General features: G+C 44.7%; 1 protein-coding gene across 3 annotated transcripts in view; it reads left to right on the top strand.

The window, feature by feature from the left end:
* The window catches only part of dclk1a (doublecortin-like kinase 1a), a gene marked incomplete at both ends in the record, with an annotated part of 262,817 nt that overhangs the window by 139,468 nt on the left and 96,149 nt on the right, over positions 1-27,200 (top strand). For all 3 annotated transcript variants that reach the window (XM_083642753.1, XM_083642751.1, XM_083642752.1), the window contains 2 exons: positions 22,078-22,165; positions 25,921-26,099. In XM_083642753.1, the coding sequence (XP_083498879.1) occupies positions 22,078-22,165; positions 25,921-26,099 (267 nt within the window). The remainder of the gene's footprint in view (positions 1-22,077; positions 22,166-25,920; positions 26,100-27,200) is intronic.

Genomic DNA, 27,200 nt, shown 5'->3' on the forward strand with positions numbered 1-27,200 from the left:
GTCTGAAATAAATAATGTTTAATAGAAGAAGTTTTTGTTTAACATGACCACGATTAGGTTATTCTACAACAGTGTTTCTCAACCACTGGGTCGTGGCCCACTGGTGGGCTCAGAGTGCCATCTAGTGCAGTGGTTCTCAACTGGTGTAGCCTCAGGACCCACTATTTTCCTTGTCATGAAGTCGCAACCCAAATTTCTGATTTTTTTTAAAACCACCACAAAAAATAGCGCATTAATTTAATACACAATGAACAAAAAACTGCAACAGAAGTGCAACTCTATGAAATATGAAATAAAAGGCAGACTTATCTTGAATTACATGCCTATATGTTTTTAAACAAGTTAATAATAATAATAAAACAAGTTAACCTGGTCATGCTAATCCAGTTTCAGTAGTCTGAATTTAACTAATATGAAATAAAAAGGAATCACAGGCAGGCTATATGCTTTTTAGTTAAACTGGTCATAACTTTTAATTAAACTGGGGCCATGCTAATCCAGTTTCAATCATCTGAATTTAACTAAAATTAAATATGAAATGAAAAGGCAGACTTCTCTTGAATTACAGGCAGAGCATATGCTTCAGCTTGTTAAACAAGTAAAACTGGTCAGGCTAATCCAGTTTCAATAATCTGAATTTAACTCAAATGAAATATGATTTTTTTTTTGGCCAATGTCCGCGAGTCCCGCGACCCAATCAAAACGGCCCCGCGACCCACCAGTTGAGAAACGCTGATCTAGTGGGCCGCAGAGGACCTCTCACATCGAGATGGTGGACAGCTCCAGTTAAGATGCTTCTTAAGAGCCTTCTTTAGCGATGTGTTAAGAAGGCTGTTAAGAAGGCGTTTGGGAAACACTTCTTTGGAGCCTTCTTAACTCCTTAAGAAGCTTCTTAACTCTTAAGAAGCTTCTTTGTTGGGGAAACTCAGCCAATGGCTGCGTTTCCCAACAAAGAAGCTTCTTAAGGAGTTAAGAAGGAGTTAAGAAGGCTCCAAAGAAGTGTTTCCCAAATGCCTTCTTAACAGGCATCTTAACACCGCTAAAGAAGGCTCTTAAGAAGGGTTCTGTGAAAGGTGCTATATAAATCCACAACATTCTTATTATAAAAGGAATCCATTCTGATTAGAGGAATATAGCCTACGGTAAAACATTTAAAACACAAGTAACCATATTACATAGAGGAGAGATTTTCAAGTGTTTTAAACACTAATGGGTGCATGAAAGAAAGGAAAAAGGGAAAAACACAACAGTGGACACTATATTATTATCTCCTTTTGCCTGACGCGGGTGAATCTGCGAGTGTTTCGTCTTAAGAAGGTGTTAAGAATGCCCCAGACCCTTCTTACAAAACCTTCTTAATGAAAGATCATCTTAGGCTAAGAAGCAATTGGGAAACACGTTGGCTTCGTTGACTTCTTACGGGAGCCTTAAGAAGGGTCAAAGAAGCTTCTTAGCGCTAAGAAGCTTTTGGGAAACGCATGCCTTCGTAACGAAAGATCATCTTAGGCTAAGAAGCAATTGGGAAACGCGTTTTCTTCTTAAGGGGGCCTTAACTCATTCAGGGCCAGTTTAGGACTGCCAATATTTAGCACAGGCCAAAGATTTTCATAATTGTTGGTCATCTTTCAAGACCCACAGTAAATTATCTATTAGCACCAGAGTGATTTGCAATACCTCAAAATGAAGATGTACGTCTCTGGGTTCACCAGGAAAAAAAAAGTGAGCTTTTAGCATGTTCTGTACTCTACTTATAGCCATTTATATACACCCTGTTTTCACCCAAAAAGTCTCTGTGATAAAATAAATTGCAGAAAATGGCATTTATGTACACAGCACACAATATCAGGCAGAACTCGCTCTCAATTCTTTTATTTTGAACTGTATTGACATCAGACATGTAAATATTATTCATTATGACACAAATGACCAAAAAAAAAAAAAAAAAAAATATATATATATATATATATATGAAGTGCTTTTTTTACATTCAACAATACAGTTTGCTCAGTGTGAGTGAGTGTACAGACAGACAGACAGACAGACAGACAGACAGACAGACAGACACACACACACACACACACACACACACACACACACACACACACACACACACACGATCCCCCTTTTAGATTTCTAACCCCACTTAGGATAAGCAATAACCACGCCCTGTGGCGCTGGGATTGGCCAGGAGCAACACTGGAGGGCACGCAGCCCTCTGTGTGAAAGCCATTTATGTGGCGAGGCTGTGTGGAGGAGGAGAACAGCTTCTCCTCCTCCACACAGTTGTGACTCCGTCTCGTCTCTTTCGGGCTGGCACATAGGAACGGGGTCCAGGGACCAGGATCGATCATGTTGGTCACAGGTTTGACTACTGCGGTTTCGATGTCCGCTGCTCTGAAGCAAGTCGATCAGCTCTGCAGCGCGGCGAGGGGGCATTTCAATGGCGTTTCTCCTCTGCAACAAGGAAGCGCGTTTCCTTTCCACCTTCTTCCTAATTTCAAACAACAGCTGCGGTATGTGTTTGATCGCGTGTTGTCGGTTGTCTTTGAGGTTTTAGGGACCTGATACCATGTGACAGGCTGGGGAAGTGTTTTAACTATGCGCTGCACGAATAAAAACAAAAACACGTCAAACACGTCATTGGCCCTCTGGGCTATTCCTGATAACACGTCAAAGACGTCATTGGCCCTGAATGAGTTAAGAAGGGTTAAAGAAGCTTCTTAGCGCTAAGAAGCTTTTGGGAAATGCAGCCAATGGCTGAGTTTCCCAACAAAGAAGCTTCTTAAGAGTTAAGAAGCTTCTTAAGGAGTTAAGAAGCTTCTTAAGGAAGGCTCCAAAGAAGTGTTTCCCAAACGCCTTCTTAACAGAAGAGAAAAATAAAAAAAATAGAAGGCTCTTAAGAAGCATCTTAACTGGAGCTGTCCACCATCTTGATGTGAGAGGTCCTCTAGATGGCACTCTGAGCCCACCAGTGGGCCACGACTCAGTGGTTGAGAAACACTGTTGTAGAATAACCTAATCATGGTCATGTTAAACTTTATTAAACATTATTTATTTCAGACATGGACTGCAGTTCAAATTGCTTTATATACACAGCATACAACAAAACAGAGAAACACTACAGAATTTAAGCGACCTTGGGTTCTGTGAAAGGTGCTATATAAATCCACAACATTATAAAAGGAATCCATTCTGATTAGAGGAATATAGCCTACGGTAAAACATTTAAAACACAAGTAACCATACATAGAGGGGAGATTTTCAAGTGTTCCCCAATTTTAAACACTAAAGGGTGCATGGAAAAAGGGAAAAACATAAGAGGAACAGTGGACACAAGTATCTCCTTTTGCCTGACGCGGCTGGATCTGCCAGTGTTTTGTCATTAAGAAGGTGTTAAGAATGCCCCAGACCCTTCTTACAAAACCTTCTTAACGAAAGATCATCTTAGCGCTAAGAAGCTTTTGGGAAACGCAGCCTTCTTAACGGAAGATAATTGGAAGATAATTTTAGGCTAAGAAGCAATCGGGAAACGCGTTGGCTTCGTTGGCTTCTTACGGGAGTCTTAAGAAGGGTCAAAGAAGCTTCTTAGCACTAAGAAGCTTTTGGGAAACGCATGCCTTCGTAAAGAAGCAATTGGGAAACGCGTTTGCTTCTTAAGGGGGCCTTAAGAAGGGTTAAATTAGCTTCTTAGCGCAAAGAAGCTTTTGGGAAACCCAGCCAATGTTGTTATCTTTCCTGAAGCACAGACAGACAGAAGAATTGAGTGAGCTGGCGAGGTCACTCCATTGGATGGGAGAAAACAGACAAGGAAAATAGGCATACACTGAACAGCCACTACACAACAGAATACACTGAACAGCCACTACACAACATAATACACTGAACAGCCACTACACAACAGATTGACCAAATAGAAGCTCTTTTTACATGACATTTACACAATGTCATTTATCAGACACTTTTATCCAAAGCAACTTACAATAGCACATTTTGTCAACAGTAGTGAAATCAACTGTGCAACACAGTCTCTGTCAGCTAAGACCTTTTAAAAGGAATAATGTAGCATTTGCTCAAAGTTGTTTTAAGAAGGAATAAGTAGCATTATTATTTTCATGGCAATAGTGGTAACGGCAGCTGTGATACAGTCAGGTAGGTTGTGTGTGTGTGTGTGTGTGTGTGTGTGTGTGTGTGTGTGTGTGAGGGAGAGAGAGAGAGAGAATTGTCAATAGTAGTACCTCACCTACAGTACCTCCTCCTCACCATTTAGTCATTCATGTCCATCCATAGTCCATTGAATTGCATGCTTCACCTCTTGTTCTTATTTTATGTTGGGTGATTCACAATTGTATTATGTATGGGTGTGTGTGTGCGTACATGGTGTTTGTGTGTGTGTGTGTGTGTGAGAGAGAGAGAGAGAGAGAGTGAAAGAGCGTATTATTTGGGTGAATATTGTCTCATTTCATCCACGTGTGTCAGTGGTTACTAAAGCATGTATTTGTTATCTGATGTATATTTCTCATCTCATGTTGTGTTCATGTCAATAGGAGGTTTGTCCAGTTTTTGTTCTCATAACTACCTGCCAGTAAGACTGGCTGCAGCACATGAGGAAACAGTTGGCATTCCAGTAGAAGCTAATCGAATAGAAGGCTTCTGAATCGACAAATAATTAGCTGTACTGCAACAATGTGAAAATATATTATTTTTGTTTGCAGTATGGCACGTGTATAATGGAAATTGGCAGCAGCTTGAAACAACAAACATTGAAAATGTGAAAAACAAACGGCCAAGGCCAAAATCCAAACTATGGCACAACATATTGAAAATAATCTATGTAGAATAGCCAATGCATTTGCCTGGTCCAGAACTTCCAATCTGCCCACTCCACTGAGTTGAGTTTTGGCTGCTTCTGGTCTGGCATCATGACATGCAACAGCGGTTTCCTCAGCCGAAAGAACAACTTGTCCAATGAGCGCCAAGGGGGACTAACGATTAGCCAATCAGTGTCAATAAACAGCGCAACGGGCGGGACTAATGCTGTTGTCAAGTGCGCTGAGGAGTAATAACAACAATGGCATAGATCAGATAGACGCAAGGCTGTTTTAAATAAATGTAAATACATTTTAAAGTATTTACTCAAAGGGGAGATGTTGTTTTTCCATTCTCCCGACTGGATTAACTGACATTAGATTGAGGCTAGTCTCGCTGGCCAGCCTCCCCTCCCTACCGTGAGATGAGTCTCGCGGCGCAGGTCTCCATAGTGGGATTGCGATGGGTGGCGCTTAGCGGCAGTGCCCTTGGAAAATAGTTTCCAACAATCCAACTTGCCATTTTCAGCGTGTAGCAACGAGCTAGCGTGTAGGTTTCTGCCGTTAGCTTGCTAGCTAGTTAGCGTTGTTGTTTGTGTGTGCACTATTTATAGCGACACACAGGAAGGAGGGAGCGGAAGCCGCTCTGATTGACATGGTCGGAGCCAATGACAGAGCTTGTAATAAGCCGGGAGCGGACATCCGGCAGCGAGTGAAACAGTCACTCCAATGGGGAGCAGCTGTAGAGCAGGGGAGGGCTTATCCCAGTTGCCTGTTTCCGTGCAGCCAAACGACTCTCCTGGAAGGGAGGGGAGGCTGGCCAGCGAGACTAGATTCAGGCCAATACATTGGTCTCTAGTGATTGGGTAAGGAAAATGGAATTCACCTGGTGGAATCCCCTCATGGAAATGGCTTAGAGTGGAGGCTACGTCAGACTAGAAGATGAAAATGGAGTGTAACGAGTTGACAATCAAAGGATGCCTTTACCGATAATCAACCCACTTTGTATCATTAATCATCTGGGTAATAGAAGCACATGGGCAGTGTTTTGCCTTCTCTCTCTGTTTACCTCATTGAGAAAAATGCTCCTGCTGCTGCCTGCAAAAACTCCGCCCCCGCCAGCTGCAAGTCATTAAGGCTCATTAAGGCTCTCAATGGATTCTCCATGGATGTGCACATACTTAAGGAAAAAAACAACAATAACAGCCTAGGGTTGTGCCGATTGGCGATCGGATCGTATATATTGCCGACTCAATGGCTGAAATGACGATTGATTTTCCCTAGCCGATCTCGATCGCCCCCGCCCCCCGTGTGAGGCTGCTCCCTGAGAGCAGCAGAGATCTGACGCAGCAGTTTGAATGAGCAGAGTGTGTGTTCAGACCAGACCATTAACACACGCTACTAGCCTACTGCATTCAAACATGTTTCTGATGTCCGCAACGAGCCCCAATTACAAATCTCCCTGCCGTCGCCCGTCCCCCGAGCCATCTCATCTCCTCTCTCTTCTCATTCTCCACATGCTGCGCTGCCTGCCATGCAAAACTACTCTGTGCTCAGCTCCATAAGAGTAACGTTATATGTAGATGTAGGCAGGCACAATGACAGATGAATAAAAAGTTGTTATACCGTAGTTTTGCGCCGCTGTCAGTCAGAGGCTGTAATTAATCGTCCTACCTGTCCGTCATGCAGGGCTGTGGGAGGATGAAAGCAATCCATTCCAGTCTGTCCAAACTTAATACGGATTTAATCTCAGTATGATATGCAGGGAAATATATTATAGTAGCCGATGTGTTTATCACGTTGTCCAGACAGTCTTGCTATAGTATAGCATTATATTTTAAATGTTTGCTATATTAAACTGCCATGAGATTTGTTTGCGGAGATGACGGCGGGGATGAAAGTCGCTGTGTGGGGGGAGGCTCACTTTTGCGATGACATCGTGCATTGGCGATGTCACAGGGTGGCGATTGGACGATCTGACTGAGGTCAAGATCACGCAACTCGATAACAGCCGCTCTCGGAGCAGATCCCGCCTCTCGAGCAGAACTTCCGCAGTTCCGTTGTAACGTGTTGTGACAACGGAACGCTTTGCCAGAGGAGGGAATGGGAGATCTCCGTGAGGAAAACAGAGAGAGAAGGTAAACACTGCCCATGTGTTTATATTACTGAGATTATTAATGATACAAAGTGGGTTGATTATCGGTAAAGCCATCCTTTAAGTCTGATATCAGGCTACCAATACATTTCACTCACACACGTTTCATATTTCAAAAAATATATGTCCAATTTATATATTTATCCTGAATTACAAGATTTGCGTTTTTCTGAATATGTCATCCCCTCAAATAACCTCAAATACTTGAAAGTTTTGTTTAATTTATATCACAATAAAAATATATAACTGCCCACTCCAAGGCTTTGGACCATATTTAATATATTTAATATTTAATTTGGCCACCAGGCTTCATGAGGTTCGCACAGGGCTCCTCCAATGTGTTGTTTTTGCCTCCATTTACATAAATTATTATGTAAATACGAAAAGGATGTGAAGTCTTTTAGTGTGCGGACGAATATTAATCTGCACGGTGTCTACATTTTGCCTCCTTGGTTTTCTCATGTAATGCTGCCAACTCTTCTGGGCTTATTTGTTTTGTTTGTATTTCCTTTGCTAAATGTATCACTTTCCATTTGTTGATGTCATGATTAAATTGATCATTTCATTTTCATTTTGTGTTATCGTTTTTTCTCCCCGTTCCCATTCACTGTTGTTATCGTGTGTCAGATGTGTCCTTATTTCCAACCCATTCTCACGCGTAGCATATTGAAGCTTTTTTGAAGCCCCATTAGGATCTAGGGGGAGGAGCTAACCTCTCCCAGACCCTAACCCTAAACCTAACCTCTCCCACCCCCCACGCCTAAACCTAACCTCCCCCAGACCCTAACCCTAAACCTAACCTCTCCCACCCCCCATACCTAAACCTAACCTCCCCCAGACCCTAACCCTAACCCTAAACCTAACCTCTCCAACCCCCCACGCCTAAACCTAACCTCCCCCCAGACCCTAATGGGGGAGCAGTTGACTAATGGGGGAGCAGTTGACTAATGGGGGAGCAGTTTCCATAAGCGTCAAAGATGACTTCCATGGGTTTACATTGAGTTTAGTCGGAAAGCCCAAGTCGTTTCATGGGTCGCTCAAGGGTACCATGTTAGTAACAAGCGACGCACAAGGGACGGGACAAAGCGTCAATATGCTACGCGCTCGGAGTGAGAACGTGTTGTTATTTCACCTATTCTCTACTAGGATAAACAGCTTTGTGAATGACACCCACCTACTTTAACTAATCTTTGAGATCATGCCCAGTATATGGAGGCTGATATAGCGTCGTCTTGGTCTTCTTCATATACAAGTTTAGCAGTGGTGTGTTTTCATAATTTTTTTACACCGTACTATTCAAGACCGTACTACAGAGCAGCGCTTCCACCACAAACCTGGTCCCAGAGGTGCGCTCATCTCCCACTGCTTCTGCTCTGGATTAGGTTTTTTGGGGACAGCCCAAACCTCCTTCCCATATTTAATTTTCCCTGAGGCATTTCATCACCATCACGTTTCTGTGATTTCCCGGTATTGCTGATGTGTGAGAGTCACATAGATGATGTTCATTGTCTGTCTAGACAGTGAAATAGCGGTGGAAAATATTATCTCTTAGAGGAGGTGCAGGAACTCGAGACAAAACCGTATCCTATTCCAAAAACAAATCTGCTAAAGTGATGCCAGTAAATCCTGCTTTTGCTGACTTTTGCAGTGCAATAATAAAATGACAAGAGGTTTGCACTCACAACCTAGTGCTTCAAATATTGTAGGCTTAGTGGCATTAAGACAGCCATTATATTGTTGGTTATGTAAAAGCACGGTGAAATTTTAATCCTTAAATTCTTCATTCATAAAATAATTCTGACCCATCACAGTTTACAATGTTCTTTTATACCAGCTGTCCACTCATTACCTCCACCAAGGAGGTTATGTTTTCAGTGCCGTTTGTCTGTTAGCAGATTTTCATGAAAATTGGTGGAAGAGTTTAGCATGGGCCAAGAAAGAACCCATTCAATTTTGGCGCAGATCCAATTCAATTTGGGTCAAGGAACAGGGGTGGGGCCTAGGGAAAAGGGGCCATAGCTAGGGATAGGAAGTTCAGGGGGTAGGGGGAGTGGCTAGGGGCATGTGGGTGGTGGGAGGAGGCGTGGTCATGAAGGGGGCAGGGCTGGGGAATAGGGGCCATAACTAGGGATAGGAAGTTCAGGGGGTAGGGGGAGTGGCTAGGGGCATGTGGGTGGTGGGAGGAGGCGTGGTCAGGAAGGGGGCAGGGTTGGGGAATAGGGGCCATAACTAGGGATAGGAAGGTCCTAGAGAGTCGGTTCGAGGGGTGGGTAATAATGGGAAGTGGCTAGGGGGATGTGGGTGGGTCAGGGTTCCGATCCGACTCACATTTGCATATCATAGCAGAGTGGGAGCATTGGCCTTTGCGGAGGTCTGCGCTCTCCGAGTGCACTTCTAGTTCTATTAGTTTATTTTGTGCTGTTCCACATCTTCTGCTACTGACTATGATGCTGCATGTTCCACATCTTCTGCTACTGAGATGATGCTGCATGTTCCCGGCCAATAACGGACATCCTGTTTTATTCACATTCATGAACGGAGCTCGTTGAGTGCTGCCCTTGTTTTGAAGAGCTGCGGCTCCAGCTGTAAATGTACAGTAGTGGGTTTTTTAATTTGTTCTCCAGCTGTAAATGTAAGGTAATGTAAATGTTGTGGGTTTTTACAGTTTGGTTCAATCAATATGAGTGTGGGACAGTTGTACTTTTCGTGGTTTGAGTCATATTAGTCGATGTGAAAACACAGAGATGTAGGGCCCTATCTTGGTACAGGCGATATCCCCTATTTGCGCTTGTACACCTTAAGGCAGGGAAGATTGCAGTCCACCTTGTGCTAGTGTCCAGGTGTTATGCCAAGTTTTGCACCCCCGCCCGGCAGCAGCTAAACGCATTCCCATCTCACAGGATCATATTGTAATGATTTATACAGAAACGTAACTGTTTAAAAATGATATAATTGTTTGGGTAGATGTGACCTCCCTGTTTTTAAGTTAAAACAGCCCCAAAATTATTATTATAACTCGTCACAACAACGGGCGCAAGCGCAGATTAGAGGCGTGCCAAATAATTTATGCACGGTGCAAACGGGATTTGGGCGGTGTTCACCACCAGAATTATTCACAGGTGTGGCCTGGCAATGCCTGGGCGTTACATCAATCAAACCAGATTCCCGTCTTACTGTCCCTGTAATACGTTTGCATGAGGCATGCTGTAATTCTCCCCATGCGTAATTTGGATAGGTGTAGGCCTATTGACTGTATATATTATCCCTATCTCATAATGACACCATCACAACATATACCTGTTAAAAACATCTGAGTTTTGATGCAATTCGGGTTATTTTGTTGACTGGGGTGGGACAATAGAAATGTGTTTGCAGCAGGTAAACGGCGGAGACAAAACAAAAGATTGGAGGATTTACAGTGGACTCAATTAAAACTTGGTGAAACATTGAGCTAACCTCCGGGTTATGGGATAGCAGGTGAAGGTGAATAGCCTATTGCAAGTAGGCTACAATGTAGGCTACAAGTTTTCTCAATTCATTTACCATAACCCCTCCTTGCGATGTGATAAAGGTTTCTCAGTGAATTATAGTTGATTGCCTCACCGAATAATCTGCTGGTTACCCAATTTTAGCAGCAGAATTTGATGTCCTGGCGTGGCACGTCCGTGCGTAATGACGTTTCGAGATTATGGTGCGCTCAAGCGCAGCGAGTATTTTAGCGCCTAACGGTACGGCCACATCTACGCGTCATTTGACGCGGGCTGACGCTACTGCCCATCCACTTTGTATTGGAACATGCTGCTCGACGCATCGCAAAGCATGCTGGGAGACCAAGCGACGCGTAGCAGGCTTGTGAAGCGACAGTGGGCAACAGAGGGGGCGGGGTGGAATTTGACAAAGTACAAAGCTAGCCAATTGAGCTCGCCCTAGGACCTATCTTACCCTTCCTGTCCTCTTCCACTTCCTCTCTAACACCAATTTTCAAAGAAGCAAAGTAAATCTGCTGCTTCCGGATTTCCACGCCCACCAAGCGTCAAGCGTCCATAGAGCCAAGCGTCAGCCCGCGTCAAACGACGCGTAGATGTGGCTCGACCGTAAGAGGTCCTTTTCAAAGCTCTTAGCTCAAAGTAATCGCGCGCTGCTGACGATAGGATAATGCCATCTATCCCCACATTTTAGCGCTGAAACGCCTGGTTGGGCATGTGGCACACCTATGTCCAGTACAATTATAACAGGCATGCGCTTGTGCCCGCCCCCAATTTGCATTACGCGCGACGTTAAACGAGCGCAAACGCTAAATTACCGCTTTTGCGAAGACAGGACCTGTAGTCTTTGGGATAGCAGCAGTAGTTGATGTTGTATATATTGTGCAACAGGGAGAAAGTTTGATCCTGTCATAAGTCTAATAATAATCACAAGACAGCTCCTGCCTCTGCTACCAAATCTAATGATCAATATCAACTAGGCACATCTCTCTGCCTCTATCTCTCGGACTTCTCTTCCTCTGTCTCCGTTTCTCCGTCTCTTTCTCTCCTCGTCTATCTCTGCATCTGTCTCGTCCTCGTCTTTTTTTCCCGTTCTCTCTGGAGCACAGGGCATAATAATGTTCATAGAAGGTTGAATCCACCTCCCAGCCGCCGGCAGACAGGAAATGGCCATATATAGACCTCTTGTCTTCACACTGGAAGTCTCATAAGCACCGCAGTCTCTGAACAGTTTCCATAGCAACAGTGTTTTGTTTCCCTCTGTGGCAGGAAGAGAGAGCGAGAGAGATACGAGTTGGAAATGAGAAAGAGCAGAGATGAGAAGGGCACAAGAGAGGCAAACATACGAGTCGGCATGTGGGAAAAAAAGACCACAACAAGGGTGTTTAATCGACAAAGCCCAGGAGGTTTAGAGGCTGTATGGATATGAAGTGGATTTTCTTGTTCCAGGATGAGTGCCCCACACACAACAACGTTACGTAAAAACACAGCCTGAGTCACAGTGAAATTCACCTGCTCGGTGGTTTTCGGGGTCACTACAGAAGAAGAGAAGTACTGCCCATCTCGAGCAGCTCAGCACTCTGTAAATACTTTGGAGATTTGAGCCATTTTGAAGGGTGACCTCTTACTGCTACAACAGCAGGCTTCCCAGGCAGTTTCACAGTCTGACTGGAAACTATTGGTGTTAAGAGTTCCACGTGAGGCCGGGGTGTAACAACTGTCCCTACCCCCACCTACCTATGTCCCAAAATGGACTGAATGCAGTTCAACTTTGTGAATATTAACTGCCAATATTACACTAGTATGCTTTGCAGTAGAATAGGCTAGATGTTGGTGGTATTGTTACAGTCTTCCCCCTTCTCACATAGATATGATATTTACTTCTATATATTGTGGCTGATTTATCTTTGATGTGTCTTCATTTAGAAGGATATAGAGGCGCCCTTTATACCTCTATATGGCCTCTGTGTCCATATGGCGCCTTTCTGGCCATATGGGGCTGCCATAGACCTACTTATAATGGCGTCTGCCTCGGGGGCCCTCGGGAGATCAGTCTGGTACACGCAAGATGGTGGCTGTTAGTTTATATTGGTTTAGGTGTTGTTAGCTTTGCTTTGTCACTTTTGTCCCGTCCCATCTTCATGGGACCCTCTTTGACCGTGTGAGGAAAGGCTTGGATTCCTCACACACTCTTGGGCTTGGCCAGCGCCGCCCAGGATGCTCCTGGACTGGAGACCATGTCAGTTAAAGCTAATGTCTGAGTGAGTACCGCAGAACCTCTCTGATACATCAGCCTTTCCATTCTTTCAGTGGGTATTGCTTCGTGTTACAATTATCGGCGTAGTAGTGGAAACTCCTAGACAACGATCAATGCCAAGTGAATTAATGAAGTCAGATGCATTTCTGCCAACCTGTAACATTATGTTGGCCCATGCAGCTAGGTTGTAACATAATGGGGCTCATGTCCGAGAGATGAGCTGTGGCCTAGTGTGAATTGTAACAGTATGGTGACTTGTACCAACATTGAAAGCCTGTGTAACCTATAGTGGCAACAGGAAAGCTGAGAAGTGTATTGTTTTGAAATCGCGTCCAACATAGGTTTCTGGTATCAGTTCAAAATCATTTCAAAACCAGTATTAATATACATTTTACTTTGCCATAATATCAACGTCAACCTGTGCAAAACTTGTTTAGGTTGACATTGAACTTTGCTAGCTCCTTCCGCCAAATGCTGAGTGTCCTGGTTTGACAAAGGAAGGCTTGCATGTTATGAATGCACCTAACTTGGGTTAGGGTTAGGGTAGCATTATTTTGGGTTAAGGTTAGGGTTAGGGTTAGGGTAGCATTATTTTGTTAAGAGTTCCAAGCTAACACTAGCACTAAGCGACATTTTATGCCAAGTCCGCAATCATCAATCAAGAGAATACTGTCACCTCTTCTTAGTTTCCCATCACTAGCGGAACGGTGTATCGGGCTGCGCAGCCATTGTTAGCTCAGTCACTCACTCACTCACTCACTCACTCTCACACACACACACTTTGCATTCTTATTATAGTTCTGATTCTGATACCTGTTGGAGTACACAATCACTGACCATTCACTCGCAGAGTTGGCATGCAGCCTCTCCCCAGAGGGAGTGCACTTCCCTGGCTGATTCCAACTCCGCTCAGCTGTGGTCCTTGACTCAGGTGTGCTCCATCAGTAGCTAAGGAATGGAGCTCTCCATGGTGCTGAACCTGTGTTCACTCATATTGTGGACACTAATTGGCCATTTTTGCCCATTTAGTCGGCCCTAATTACCTAAAAAGAAAATCTGGCTACATTAGGTCACCCGCAGGAGTGCTGTTTACACTTCCTAAAAGATTCAGTGTGATCACATCTAAAATGGCATGTGGCTGAGCAAAATTTCTGCTCACACACAGACAGAGACTTCGCATTCTTAGCTCTCGTTCACACAGGACGCCGAACGTAAGCAGAAGTGAAGCTTGAAGCAGCACAAGCTGAACATACGCCTAACTGTTCACACAAGACGCCTTCTCTTTTCCTCTCAGTGCCTACTCTCGCGCTTTAAACCCGCCCACAACTCCCATTGACTTCATGCCTCACGGCTTTACGGCCTCAGCGTGAAGCCGTGACGTGACGCTTGGAAATTTGGCGGCAGTCCTGAGTGATCGCTTCGGCGTGGCGTGAGCGTGGCTTCGGCACGGCGTCAGCGTGGCACGCGCGCGGGTGGTGTGAACGGCTTTGCCTGTTAACACATTCAGTGCCAAGGACGTCTGTGGACGTCCTAAAAAAAAGTAACGTTCAGTGCCAAGGACGTCTGTGGACGTCCTAAAATCATAATTCATATTATTCCATAATTCTGCTGTTTAAGGTCGTACCCAGCCAGTGAGCATGAATCCCTTCAAGGGATCACACGGCGCCACCTTAAACATCGTCACAGGAGCTGCTCCACCCACCTCAGATCCTTTACTTTGTACAGGAGACAGCGGAGAAAGTGGAAACCGATGCATGCTTTCTGGACCATTTCTGCCAGAGCCGTATATATTGCTCTGTCTACAGCGGAGAGTGGGCTCGGCTGCATCCACGCTCACAACTGAGCTCTTATGCTTCTATCTATCTCCACACGATTTCCTAGAAAGCCAGCATGCCTGCCTTTTCGTTCAGTCGCGTTTGCCAGCGCGCATCATTTCCTTGATGGGCGGCGGGGCGCTGGGATCTGTCCGGGGCAAAAACGAGAAAACAAACTGTGCGTGTGGGAGGAGCCCGCAGCTCAGAGGTGGAGAGGGGAGAGGGGGGAGGGGGGGGGGGTGGGGGGGGGGGGGGGGGGGGGGGGGGGAGAGGGGTGTGTGACACACACAGGCTGCACAGAAACCACACCACACGCCACCACATCAGAAAACACCAGCCAGAGTCAGTGAATGTTGTCGAAATTAGAGTGCAAAAGGTATTCATAAAAGGGCCTGTATCTTGGAAACTAAAAAAAAACGACAGAAAACCCTTGAAAGTGCACTTTTTGGAGAGGCTGTAATTTCATAATGGAACTGTCTAGAAACAAAATTTCTTCTTTGGAAGAAGCAGGAGTGTTCAATCTTTCATTAAAGTCCAGCCCCGTTAATATAGCCATAATAGAAAAAATTCTATAGCTGTTTTCAACTGAATGGAAGTGAATCTGGCACAGGCTCCAGACAATTTTACTGAAGCGCTGTGGCACTGAATGTGTTAACAAGGACGCCGAAGTGAAACTTGTGGGTACAGCGTAGGTACAGCTTCGGTTGAGCGTTGCTTCGGCGTGCTGTGTGAACGGGGGCTTATTATAGGATTCTTGCTGCCACATCATAGTGAAAAAAAGAAAAGATTCAAGACTCTCCCCTGTAATGATGCGCGGGTCAGGGTTTTTTAACACCCGCACCAACCCAACCCGTCATTGGAGCCAGTCCGCACTGCCGGGCCCGTTAAAATATCTGAAAATGCCCAACCCAGCAGCCCACAAACGGCCAATTTAATGTAATATGTCTCCGGACTCAAGATGAGCCACAGCAGAGCTCTCCAAGGTGTCCAAACTGAACTCGTCTCTCTCCCCCCCTCTCTCTCTTTCTCTCTCTCACACACAGACATACACATGCGTGCCGGTGCGCGACAACAGTTTTACGGCTCTGGATGCGTTGCGCAGCTGCTTTCATGTCGTTGAGTTCTTTCTGCAAGGTCTTCAAATGGAAGTAGAAGGTAGAGGTAGGCTACAGAAACAGTTCTTATTCTTTCCCATTTCTTTTAATTACCTCATGTGCTCTCAATTGGTCACGTAGCCTACTCACGTTGCAATTAAGTTGACAAATAGATCGAGTCCACACAGAAAATCTGCGGTGGCATTCGTTTTATGGACACTTCAAATAATAATTACAGCGAATAATCCTTCCAAAATGTTTGTGTTGAGAGCACATAGGCTACCTCATTTGAAGCGTACTCCACCATGTGTAGGCTATAGAGAGTGCTGCAGGTGCACTGCTGTAGTCGGCTTCAGACTTGCTGTCTGATTGTGTGTAGGCTACGTGTGTGAGAGAGAGTTCACATCTTAATAACGGGTTACTCTGCATGTTTCACTGCTCTAAATTATTTAATAATGTTGCTTTGTCACATTCTGAGCCTGCCCCGCCCGCATCCGCAATGTTGTGCTCGTTTAAGCTGGGTAAAATAAAATATTAATAATCAGAAAAGTATTAATATTTCATAATTTTTTTAATTATCAAATATTTAATCCTTAATAAGGATTAACCTAGGGCCAGCTTAATCAATCACAGGTAGTCTCTTTCTGAAGTAGTGCAGTCTTTTAAATCCTTAAACAGTGATTTACCACAATTGTACCAAAATCACACTGAAACAGTTGAATTCAATTAAAAGTTGACACTATTTATTATATGTAAAATAAAAGAGGGATATTGACATTACAATCAACAAGTTTCTTCTATAACTAAGTTATTTTCCAAAATCATTGACCTATCCACCTTATTTTTGGCGGCCATTTTGCCTTACGTTAACTATGGGTTCTATTTCCGGTGTAACCAATTTAGATAATCCCCAGCCCCCGACAAAAAACACGTCTAGAGGATTTTACCCTTTTACAGCAGAGCCATTCTGCTCTGCGTTCGGGTGCTGGGATAACGTAATGCATTGTGGGTAGTCGGCTACTAACTGTGGCTAATGTTAGCGTCTAGCTAGCTATGTTACATGGCAGTAAAACGCCACCAAATTGATTTAACTTTTAACCATTTCGAGTAACACACATTTCGAGTTTCCATACGGACCTCCAGCGTTGGTTAGTTGTTTATAACGTGACTATATTTATAACTTTTATAACGGACTCCAGCTTCCGGTTTATAATTCGGGTCGCGGCAACAATGAGTCACGCTAAACCGGACCTTGTACCCACGATTCTTTTTTACAGTGGGGCATTCAAAAATAAGGTGGATAGGAGGGGAAATGTGAGGGAAAGTATGACCTCTGCATATGAGTGTAGGGTTACCGAGTGGTCACTAGATGGCGCCAGAGCGCTGGGTGTGTGTGTGTGTATGGATAGAGCTGGCTCACCGGCTTGTCACAAAATGGCGGACGCGTTAGCTTCCGCCTATCATAACATGCCGGCTAGCCGGCCTACGTAGAGGTGTGTGTATGAGGTAGGTGATCACGTGCGCAACGCGCGTGCCCGTGAGTGAGAGCTAACGCAGTTAATGGAGACCGCAAAGTAATTTTCCACCACGGCTAATGGGTCAGCCGGCTTTTAACACATTGAGTGCCAGCCATTTTTTCAATCCTGTAGGTAAGTTGTGCCAGGGTTTTTTTTGAGGATTCTGGCTCATTTTACAAGAGCCGAGGATTATTTTCTGTTAAGACTTTGTGAACACCAATCATCTAAAAATAACTAATAGAATGTGTGCTTTCTCTGTCTAAAAGAGTTAGTTTGCAGAGTTAGTAGTTATGTAGATATTAGCCGTTGAGTACAGCATGGTTTTAGCGTCTGAGACAGCAAGCTGAGATAATCGCAGTTTTGTGAAATTCAATCAAACAGCAGAACAGTCACCTGCCTGTGATTGTGGGTGCCCTTGGGCGAGTCTGTATACTGTATTGTGTGTGTGTGTGTGTGTGTGTGTGTGTGTGTTCGCGCGTTGCTCCGCGGCTCTGGGGGGAGGGGATCTCTGTCCGTTCTTTGCCCCCGCGGCGTGTCTGTCTCCCGCTCTGTGTGCTCTCTCTCTCTCTCTCTCTCTCTCTCTCTCTCTCTCTCTCCTCTCTCTCTCTCTCTCTCTCTCTCTCCTCTCTCGGGACTAGAGAGAGAGAGAGAGAGAGTGTGTGTGTGTCTCCAAACTCCTCCCTCCGTCTGTGCTGCGGAGTGCTCTGCTGCTGTGAGTTTGAGCAGCCTCTCTCCCTGGCAGCGAGTGTGGATAGGTCTCACTGTCTCTTGGGTTTGAGAGCCCCGATGAAGCCCCGTGCGACTCTAGGCTTTATGCTGCTCACCCAGTCCATTTCTGGAACCCCCCACCGCAGCAGCGCGAAAGCGTCCCCGCCTACAGTATGAGAATGAGGCTCGTTCGTTTCTGACTGTAAAATCGCCAAGCCATTTCCGCGGGAGGCGGCTGCTTTTGGTTGACTTTATCTCTGTCGGGAGAGGACCGTCGCCACCTAGCTGGTCGGTAAAATAGATTATACACATTCAATACTTCCAATATCTCCATAGGAGACGCGGGGGGCATTGATCCACGTAGCACCGTCAAAAAAACGCCCAGCTATTTCCTTGAAAATTAGAATGCTTTCTCCAGCACGGAAAGCCACAGCCACGGGTCCCGTGGCTGTGGCTTTCTCTCTGTCTCTGTCTGGAGAGAACTGTCGCCACTTAGTGGTCGGTAAAATAGATTATACACATTCTCTTCCTCCAATAGTGATATAGAAGACGTAAAAGGGGTTGATTGATGTCCCACCGTCAAAAAAAAAAAATGTTTATGTAAGACGAGATAGCTCGTCTATGGCACTCAACCGTTGGATTATGTAAGACGAGATATCTCGGCTATGGCACTCAACGTGTTAACTAGTGGACAATTTCGACACAGTCTACAGTCTAGATCCGTTCAGCGGATCGGTGAAGATCTTAGCTAGCATTCATAGGCACTCTGGTTCAGTAAATAAATAGGCAAGCACAGTCACAATCACAATCACAAACAATTTCAGGTATCAGATCACTTCACAGTATTAAATCACTTCAACAGTTCTTCTTATGCTAATTAATCCTAACTTCTGCCCGAACTAATAAAAATGAAAAAATAGAGCCAATCCCTTACTGTGCACAAGTTTTGAGTTCGGTTTGCGGTGGTCTCTGCTCCAGCTTGAGGAGACAGTGGTCTGGATCTATGCGCGTCCGCTGTCCAGAACGAGGAAGAGGGGGAGAGAAGAGGTGCGGTCCACAGCCAACGTCGGCTCTGCTGGCCAAGCAGAGTGGGTTCAGTCGGCAAGGGGAAGGCGGCGTTGCGGCCCCGGATCGTCGGGTGCGGGACCAGAGGAGTTAGATGGTGAAGCTCCGGGTGGCTGATTCAGATCAGCTTGGTAGCTGGTTAGCTATAGCCTGTGGTGGCTAATGCTAATCTTGCGCTCAATAGAGAGATGTTCGGCTCTCACTCTAGAGAACACGTCCTTTTGCAGTGAGTTGCTACGTAGGAGTAAGGTTTGTTGTCCTTTTCCCTGCTTACAGTCAAACTGTCAGGGTGTCTTTTGTTGTTGGTAAGCCAAGCACGTTCAAGTATTGGCTCATCTTATCTCGCTGCTTTGATCACAGAGAAGTTGGCTTGGTTCCCGGTGGTTTTATGATCGGTGTCGCTCAGTTGTGGAATGTTTAGAGCGTGGGGGTTGAGGTCTGTCACACTTTTGTTGAGAGCCCCAGTTCACTCATGTTTCAGTTAGAGAATGTCAGTTTTCAGTCAATATATGGCCCCAACAGCAATATTTTCATAATTTGCCAACCCAGACCGCCTGCAGCAGGGCAGGCCAGCCCGCGGGACCCGGCGGGTTCTGGGTGACCCGCGCATCACTACTCCCTGACATTGTAAAATTGTTGTACAATGCAGTTGGCATAAAGTTGTCTGGCAGGAGTGGAGGATTTGGGGAGAGGGGAGGTCATAAGAGAACAAGCGTGAATTAGCAATAGCTGTGACCACCCTACTCTGCCTCCTCTGCCACCCTGCATTTCAAAATATACCCCCACCGCCACCTTTTGCATGAACACACTCTCTCACTCACACACACACACACACACACACACACACACACACACACACACACACACACACACACACACACACAGTCACACTTGACCTCCATTTGAAATGTCTGCCCTCTGCCCCTGCCATCCTGCATTTCGAAATGTGCCCGCTGCCCCCCACTGTCCCCTTTTACCCAATTGGCCTGAACAACACAAACACACACACTATGGCGGCATAGTAGTTCAATTAATATTGAACACTTGAGGAACATGAGGAGCAAATTTGATTGATAGCATCTTACAAGTGATGAGACTGAGGCTAAGATAAAGGAAGCACAATCAAGTAGCTCAAATGTTTAAAAGCATGTTCACATATCACCCCGGTCTGGAGGAGAGGAGAGGATAGGATAGGAGAGGGGAGCAGAGGAGAGGAGAGGAGAGGAGAGGAGGAGGAGAGGGGAGCAGAGGGGAGGAGAGCACTGGATAGGAGCAGAGAAAGGACAGGATTCTCATTTACAGTTCCGGCTAGATCCTCACTCGCCATCACTGTTGCTTCCATGACAACCAGACAGAAGGTTTAGGAGGTACAGGTTGTATAATGACAGAAGGTTGGGAGGAGGTAGAGGTTGTAATGACAGAAGGTTGGGAGGTAGAGGTTGTAATGACAGAAGGTTGGGAGGTAGAGGTTGTAATGACAGAAGGTTGGGAGGTAGAGGTTGTAATGACAGAAGGTTGGGAGGTAGAGGTTGTAATGACAGAAGGTTGGGAGGTAGAGGTTGTAATGACAGAAGGTTGGGAGGTAGAGGTTGTAATGACAGAAGGTTGGGAGGTAGAGGTTGTAATGACAGAAGGCTGGGAGTGGGAGGTAGAGGTTGTAGTGACAGAATGTTGGAAGGTAGAGGTTGTAATGACAGAAGGTTGGAAGGTAGAGGTTGTAATGACAGAAGGTTGGGAGGTAGAGGTTGTAATGACAGAAGGTTGGGAGGTAGAGGTTGTAATGACAGAAGGTTTGGAGGTAGAGGTTGTAATGACAGAAGGTTGGAAGGTAGAGGTTGTAATGACAGAAGGTTGGGAGGAGGTAGAGGTTGTAATGACAGAAGGTTGGAAGGTAGAGGTTGTAATGACAGAAGGTTGGAAGGTAGAGGTTGTAATGACAGAAGGTTGGAAGGTAGAGGTTGTAATGACAGAAGGTTGGGAGGTAGAGGTTGTAATGACAGAAGGTTTGGAGGTAGAGGTTGTAATGACAGAAGGTTGGGATGTAGAGGTTGTAATGACAGAAGGTTGGGAGGTAGAGGTTGTAATGACAGAAGGTTTGGAGGTAGAGGTTGTAATGACAGAAGGTTGGAAGGTAGAGGTTGTAATGACAGAAGGTTGGGAGGAGGTAGAGGTTGTAATGACAGAAGGTTGGAAGGTAGAGGTTGTAATGACAGAAGGTTGGGAGGAGGTAGAGGTTGTAATGACAGAAGGTTGGGAGGAGGTAGAGGTTGCAATGACAGAAGGTTGGGAGGTAGAGGTTGTAATGACAGAAGGTTGGGAGGTAGAGGTTGTAATGAGTGTTTGTCTTAGAACGACACATCTCCACCAGTCTCCCTCTCCTTAATTACCTCTTACTTACCAGCCAGATGAAAGGAAAAGGAAGGAAAAGGCAAAGATGAAACATTCATCCACCTTTATTAATGTCACCAAACCCACATCTTCAGTTTTATTCAAGGTATAAGCGAGGAGTGAATTGTGAAAGGAGGGAGCAATTACGTAGGAATTATATGAAGTGTTGGGAAACATATTGAGATTGTATCATCTGTCCAACTGCAGGTGTTTGCTAAATAAGTAACTACTTTATATTCTGCTCACTGGCCTAAGTGGCTCCACTCTGCCTCTTCCCATGAGCAACTGGCAGCTCACGTCCACAGTGTAAAGCAGTGCAACACACAACAGACAGACATGTACACAGTCACACACACCATTTTGAGGATCTGTGACAGCATGTCCCTTTCGGTAAGTATTTAACTAACTATTTGTAAATGGATACGAGGGAGCAATAAAACAAGTGTAAACCTTTAAGACCACGGCACTACTCCCTCTGCGCTCCCTCCCCCCCACCCATATCCCCCTAGCCACTCCACCTACCCACCCCTTGAATCCCGCGTCTCTACCACCTTCCTATCTGTAGGTACGGCCCCCTTCCCTCTCCCACCACCCATATCCCCGAGCCACTTCACCTACCCTACACCCTCCCCCGGATCCTGACTCTCTACCACCTTCTTATCTCTATGGCCCCTTTTCCCTCACCCCCTGCTGGCCCAGCGCCATGGGAAAAACCTGTGGACTGAATACAGTAATTGTATACCCTTTTTCTCTTGCCTTCCTCTCTCTCTACCCACTCCCTCTCTCCAGGGGTCCCAGGGCTCTTCTGCCTCTCTGTCTTCCGCTAAAGTTTCTAGCTCAGTGGAAGATGGGGACGCGCCTGTTCCTCTTCCTGAAGGTAGGGGAATTAATGTTATAAGAATATGTCACCCGGACGTCATGCGGGCACTTGGCAAATGTCATGTGTCTGGATCATGTTGGTAACCTCTGTTGCATCTCTCTCTCTCTCTCTCTCTCTCTCTCTGGCTCGCTATAGCTCTCTGCATGTCTCTCCCTCTCTCTCTCTCTCATATCTCCGGTCTCCCGCTGCTGTATGTACTGTGCCAGGATAGTACTGTGCATGAATACCATGCAAAAAATAGGAAGAAAAAAAAGATTCAGTGCAAATTTTTCCCAACCGGTCCTCAGCACCTCATTTCCTGTTCAGCACCATCTCACAGCTTTTCTCTCCTCTGTCTTTCCTCCTTCGTATAAAGGATGCCATAAAACCCTCTAACTCCAAAAGCGATGTAGTAGTAATTTTTGTGTGTGTAAAGTATGAAGCAAACTATGAAGCAAACAACCACCAATATGAACAAATATATATATTTTCAGAATGGCATTAACACTAGACATTAACAATAGCAGCTTTCCAAATGTCCATGACTTTTCCATATAGGCCCAGTTTAAAACTGTGTTGTTAGATTGTGCAAAGAAATAGTGTTTACAACTTTATTTACCTTCCTCGTTTTACAGGTTGGTGGCCATAGACCCCCAAAAACCATTGGTTTTTCTACTGTTTTTTCCCCCCATATTTTATTTTCAACTTTTTTAAACAAAACATGAACAAGACAAACAGGCTCAGACACAAGAAAAGAAAGGGTGGAAAAAACAAGCAAAAAAACATACATAATATTGTCGTCATTCAGTGTTACGTCGCGCTACCAGTCACATAAGGTGCTTATATGTTTGTCGAAGATATTATGCCCGGGATCCCATGCAAGGGGTCCATGAGAAACCAGCCAGGCGAGTAACCTGTCGCCCCCAACTTCAGCGAGATAGGCCAGAAACGGGTCCCAAATAGCTGAAAACTTCCCAAGTGAGTTGGCCCGCAGGAACCTAAGTCTCTCCATCCGTATAACAGAGGTCATATCCATCAGCCACAATTGAAAAGAGGGTGAAGAGGGGGACTTCCATTCCTTCAGGATTAGTTTTTTGGCAACAGTTATCCCCTGTGTCAGAGACTGTTGCACAGCTGTAAGGAAGTTCAGACAAGACTGCAGCCGAAGATGGCGAGTTTTGCTTCCGGCTGAAGGGCTGCACGATATTGGAAAAAACTGACATTGCGATATTCCCCACCCCTGCGATATATATTGCGATATGAAAAAATACAGATTTTCACCAGATTACCAGAATAGCTCTATTTTAAAGAAAATAATACTTCTAGAATGATTGCCGTGATTTTGTAGAGGAGTCCATCTGATTTTGGAGGTGAAATTAGGTATTTTAATGTTTCTCAACCACTGGGCTGTGGCCTACTGGTAGGCCTCAGAGCGTCATCTATCAGGGTGCATACACATTTTGACCAATGGATTTCCATGACTTACATACATGAAAAAGTGAGTGAGTTATGACATTCTACTTTAAAATGTCACTAGCCTACACTTCACTTAGTGTAATGCAGCCTTTAAAACCAGGGAAAGACAACATGTATGCTGTATCACCATATTACCATATCCAACATCTAAGACCATATAGTCTCATATCACAATATTGATATACAATTGATATATTGCCCACCCCTAATATTGAGTGCCAGAATCTACCTCCCAATGATGCTATTTGCAGAAAAACATTAGATTTAATTGATTATAATCACTGCTTTCAACTTCTTTCGTTCTTCTAACGTTTCAATAAATCAACAATGAAACACCCCTGCCACTTTACACACTTGGTCTGACCCCCCGGAAACCCCCTCCAGAAACTACCAAGTGGTACACTCCGCATTTGGGGAGTTCCGGTTTTTGAGCGCACGCAGGGCAGTAGAGAGAGAGAGGATTCACATGCAGCCGACCGGTGACAAACAATTCATTCGTGAAAAGTAATAAATATACATTTAATTGCCCAGATATGTCTCTTGTCTTTTTATTTTCACTGACATGTTTTGTGTAAATGAGTCGCTATGTATTGTAGCGAATCAGTGTTACACATACAGTGGTGAGCAATGGAAGTGTCTCGACTACAGATAGGAACTGATGTGGGGGAGTGTTACTGGGGGGAACACTATGCTTGTGGGAGACTTCCGGGGGAGACTGAGCATGCGGGGGCAGTCTCCGGATACCGCCTAGAGAGAAGCAGCTAGCTATGAGCGTGACAACCGCCAACAGTTGGAAAAATGAATAACTGTGAATAAAGAACCCTGTACCAGCAAGAAGCCTCTGCCTCTTCAATACCAGGAACGCTACAGTATGATTAACTCTACCGTAACTGCTATCATGTGATGCAACATCAGAGACTGAAGGGGAGAGACAGCCGCAGTGATACACGGACAACTTCTCAGTAATCACTTTAGCCTTTGTGTCATTATAAGTTGCGGTCTAGACTCAGCCCTCAGTCTTAATCCGTTTCACTACTGTAAGACTGAGAATATTACTATTTAAATCTTTGCATAACGTTAGGTGGCGCTGTTGGAAGCCTTGCATCGGAGAACCAATCATGAGTGCTGTGGCCTGAGGCCTGCTTTCTGGGGGCAGTTCTCATGCAGAACCGGTGTCTCGCAAAACATTGTCGCATTTGCGGAGAAACATATTAATCACTTAGAAACAAACATAACCTGTTAATAGGACGTGTTTCATCCGGCCCCGGCGGCTAGAGGTCTTTCCCCCAGCGATAAGCCCGACTCCCGAGGCTAACGTTACAGAGCCTGCTGATGACTTCACAGCACTTCACAGTAGCAAGCGGACCACTTCCGCGTAGGAAAAATGATTGTAAAATAAACCACAGCTATCAATTTTGTTTGGAGCATATCAGCTTCATGCTCTGTGTTAGGACTATGATAAATGGCATTGCCGCTACCAAATAAAATTCTAATAATAAATGTAGGCGTGTCTGCTGCCGGCGGTTCTCGCCGGGCTCGAAGAGACAGTTTCTGACAGTGAAAGGGACAGGGAGCCGAGACTAGTTGCGGTCTTGCTTTTTGGTGTTTCAAGAGTAAATATCTCCAGAGCCAAAAAAGAGTGATTGAAACAGATTGGAGTGTGGACGGAAACATCTAGTAGACTCAAAGCTTACCTAACTAGTTTTTGAATTCTGAGGGAGTTTCTCACAACAAAACCCACATCCTGAAAAGTTCACAGCCCCTCTAGTTTAGAAAATAAGATGGCTGGCAGAGAGGAATTGGCAATAGTGCTGGCCTCCATTTTCAGCCACAGGGGGGCCCGAGAGCTAAATTGCCAGGGGTCGCTTGCCGCCAAAACATTAGAGCCCTAACACTGCCCAGTTGTTTTTTCTAGTGTTAATCCCTGTTACATTTTTATTCAGTTATTCTGTCAGGAAATACCCTAATTTAATGTGATATAATGCAGATTCAGGTCTGATTCTACTTAGTATTATGTAGGCAATAAAATAAAATCAATAAAATCATATTAGCCTGAAAAGCTGGGTAATCTGGGGCCATCATTATAGTATATAAGCACAGAGAATAAAGTATGTATATCATCTGTGTCAATTTAATTAATTTCCCCACATGAATATGACATTGCATTGGATACTGGATTATCCTATTTAAGCTGCTGCCACACAACAGCTAAAGACAGCTAAAGTTTCATAAAAAAAAAAGGTGAGCAAGTTTCGTTGGCCCTCCACACTAACCTCCACTACCCTTCCTCCCTATAGCTGAGGTTCCAGTTGATGAGACGGCACAGATTCCTTTGCCGTCCTACATATCAGGCCGCTACAAGGTAGGCCGCATGCTGGGCGACGGGAACTTTGCCGTAGTGCGGGAATGTGTGGAGCACTCCACGGGACGGGAATACGCCCTGAAGATCATCAACAAGGCAAAATGCAGGGGCAAGGTAAAGCATATTCACAGGACTACCAACTATGACTCTAAAAGTAACTCATAGTTAGCTGGCACACGAGGTGCCTTATATTATCTAGCAGATAGGGGTGCACCGATCACGTTTTTTGCCACCGATCACCGATTGCCAATCGCCTATGGGAAATATCTGCCCAACCGATCATCGACCGATCACCGATTACCGATCACCGATATATAAACACTTCAAAAAAAGTTTGGAAACGTTATTTCGGTCGATTATTTCTCCCCTTTAATAATACCAATTGGTATTGTATTTTATATGGTTGGAAAGCCTGATTAGTGATAGGGCTGGGTTAAAAAAATCGATTCTACGATTTTTAATCGATTTTAATTTTAATCCTTTGATATCGATTCATATGTCCAGAGATCGATTTTTTTTTTTTTTTTTTTTTTTAATCGGCAATCAGCCGAAATATCGGCAATCAGCCGATCGCATATTTGAGGTCAAAATCGGCCGATACAGATTGCGTGCCGATCGATCGGTGCACCCCTACTGGCAGATCATTACAATGCAAGAAGAAAAACGTTGTCTTTAAACCAAGGTGCATGAACTGGAAATAAGGACAAAACAAATAGGGCTGGGTATCGCCACTGATTTCCCGATTCAATAAGATTCAGATAGACAAGGTCCCGATTTGATTTGATTTCTGATTCAATATGATACAATTCGATTCAATGTCAATATTTCACTTACCGATTTTGCTTGGGTATGAAAGGGAATTGTACAAGGAACCCTCTAACCTGCTGCATTATTACAAATATTAATGTTTAAGCTGTTTAGCAGACTTTGTTGCACTAAGAATAAAACCACACAGGTCTAAAGGAGTTAAAGCTTCAAGCACCCACGGGAAAAGGCATTATATTAAAAGATCGATATTGGGATTTATTCAATCAGTTCCTTCAAATTAATATCGATTTGTATCAATAAAATTGATTTTTTTCTTTACCCGGCTAGTCTTGGAGCCTGATAGATGCTCTTCAAGAAAGGCTTTTAAAAGCATTATTTCGCAACAATATCTTTTTTTCTTCATGAGCATCCATCTGCCTCCAAAACGTAGCTGAATTTATTCATTTT

The sequence above is a fragment of the Poromitra crassiceps genome (genome assembly GCF_964638095.1).
Source record: "Poromitra crassiceps genome assembly, chromosome: 1".
Classification (NCBI taxonomy): Eukaryota; Metazoa; Chordata; class Actinopteri; order Beryciformes; family Melamphaidae; genus Poromitra; species Poromitra crassiceps.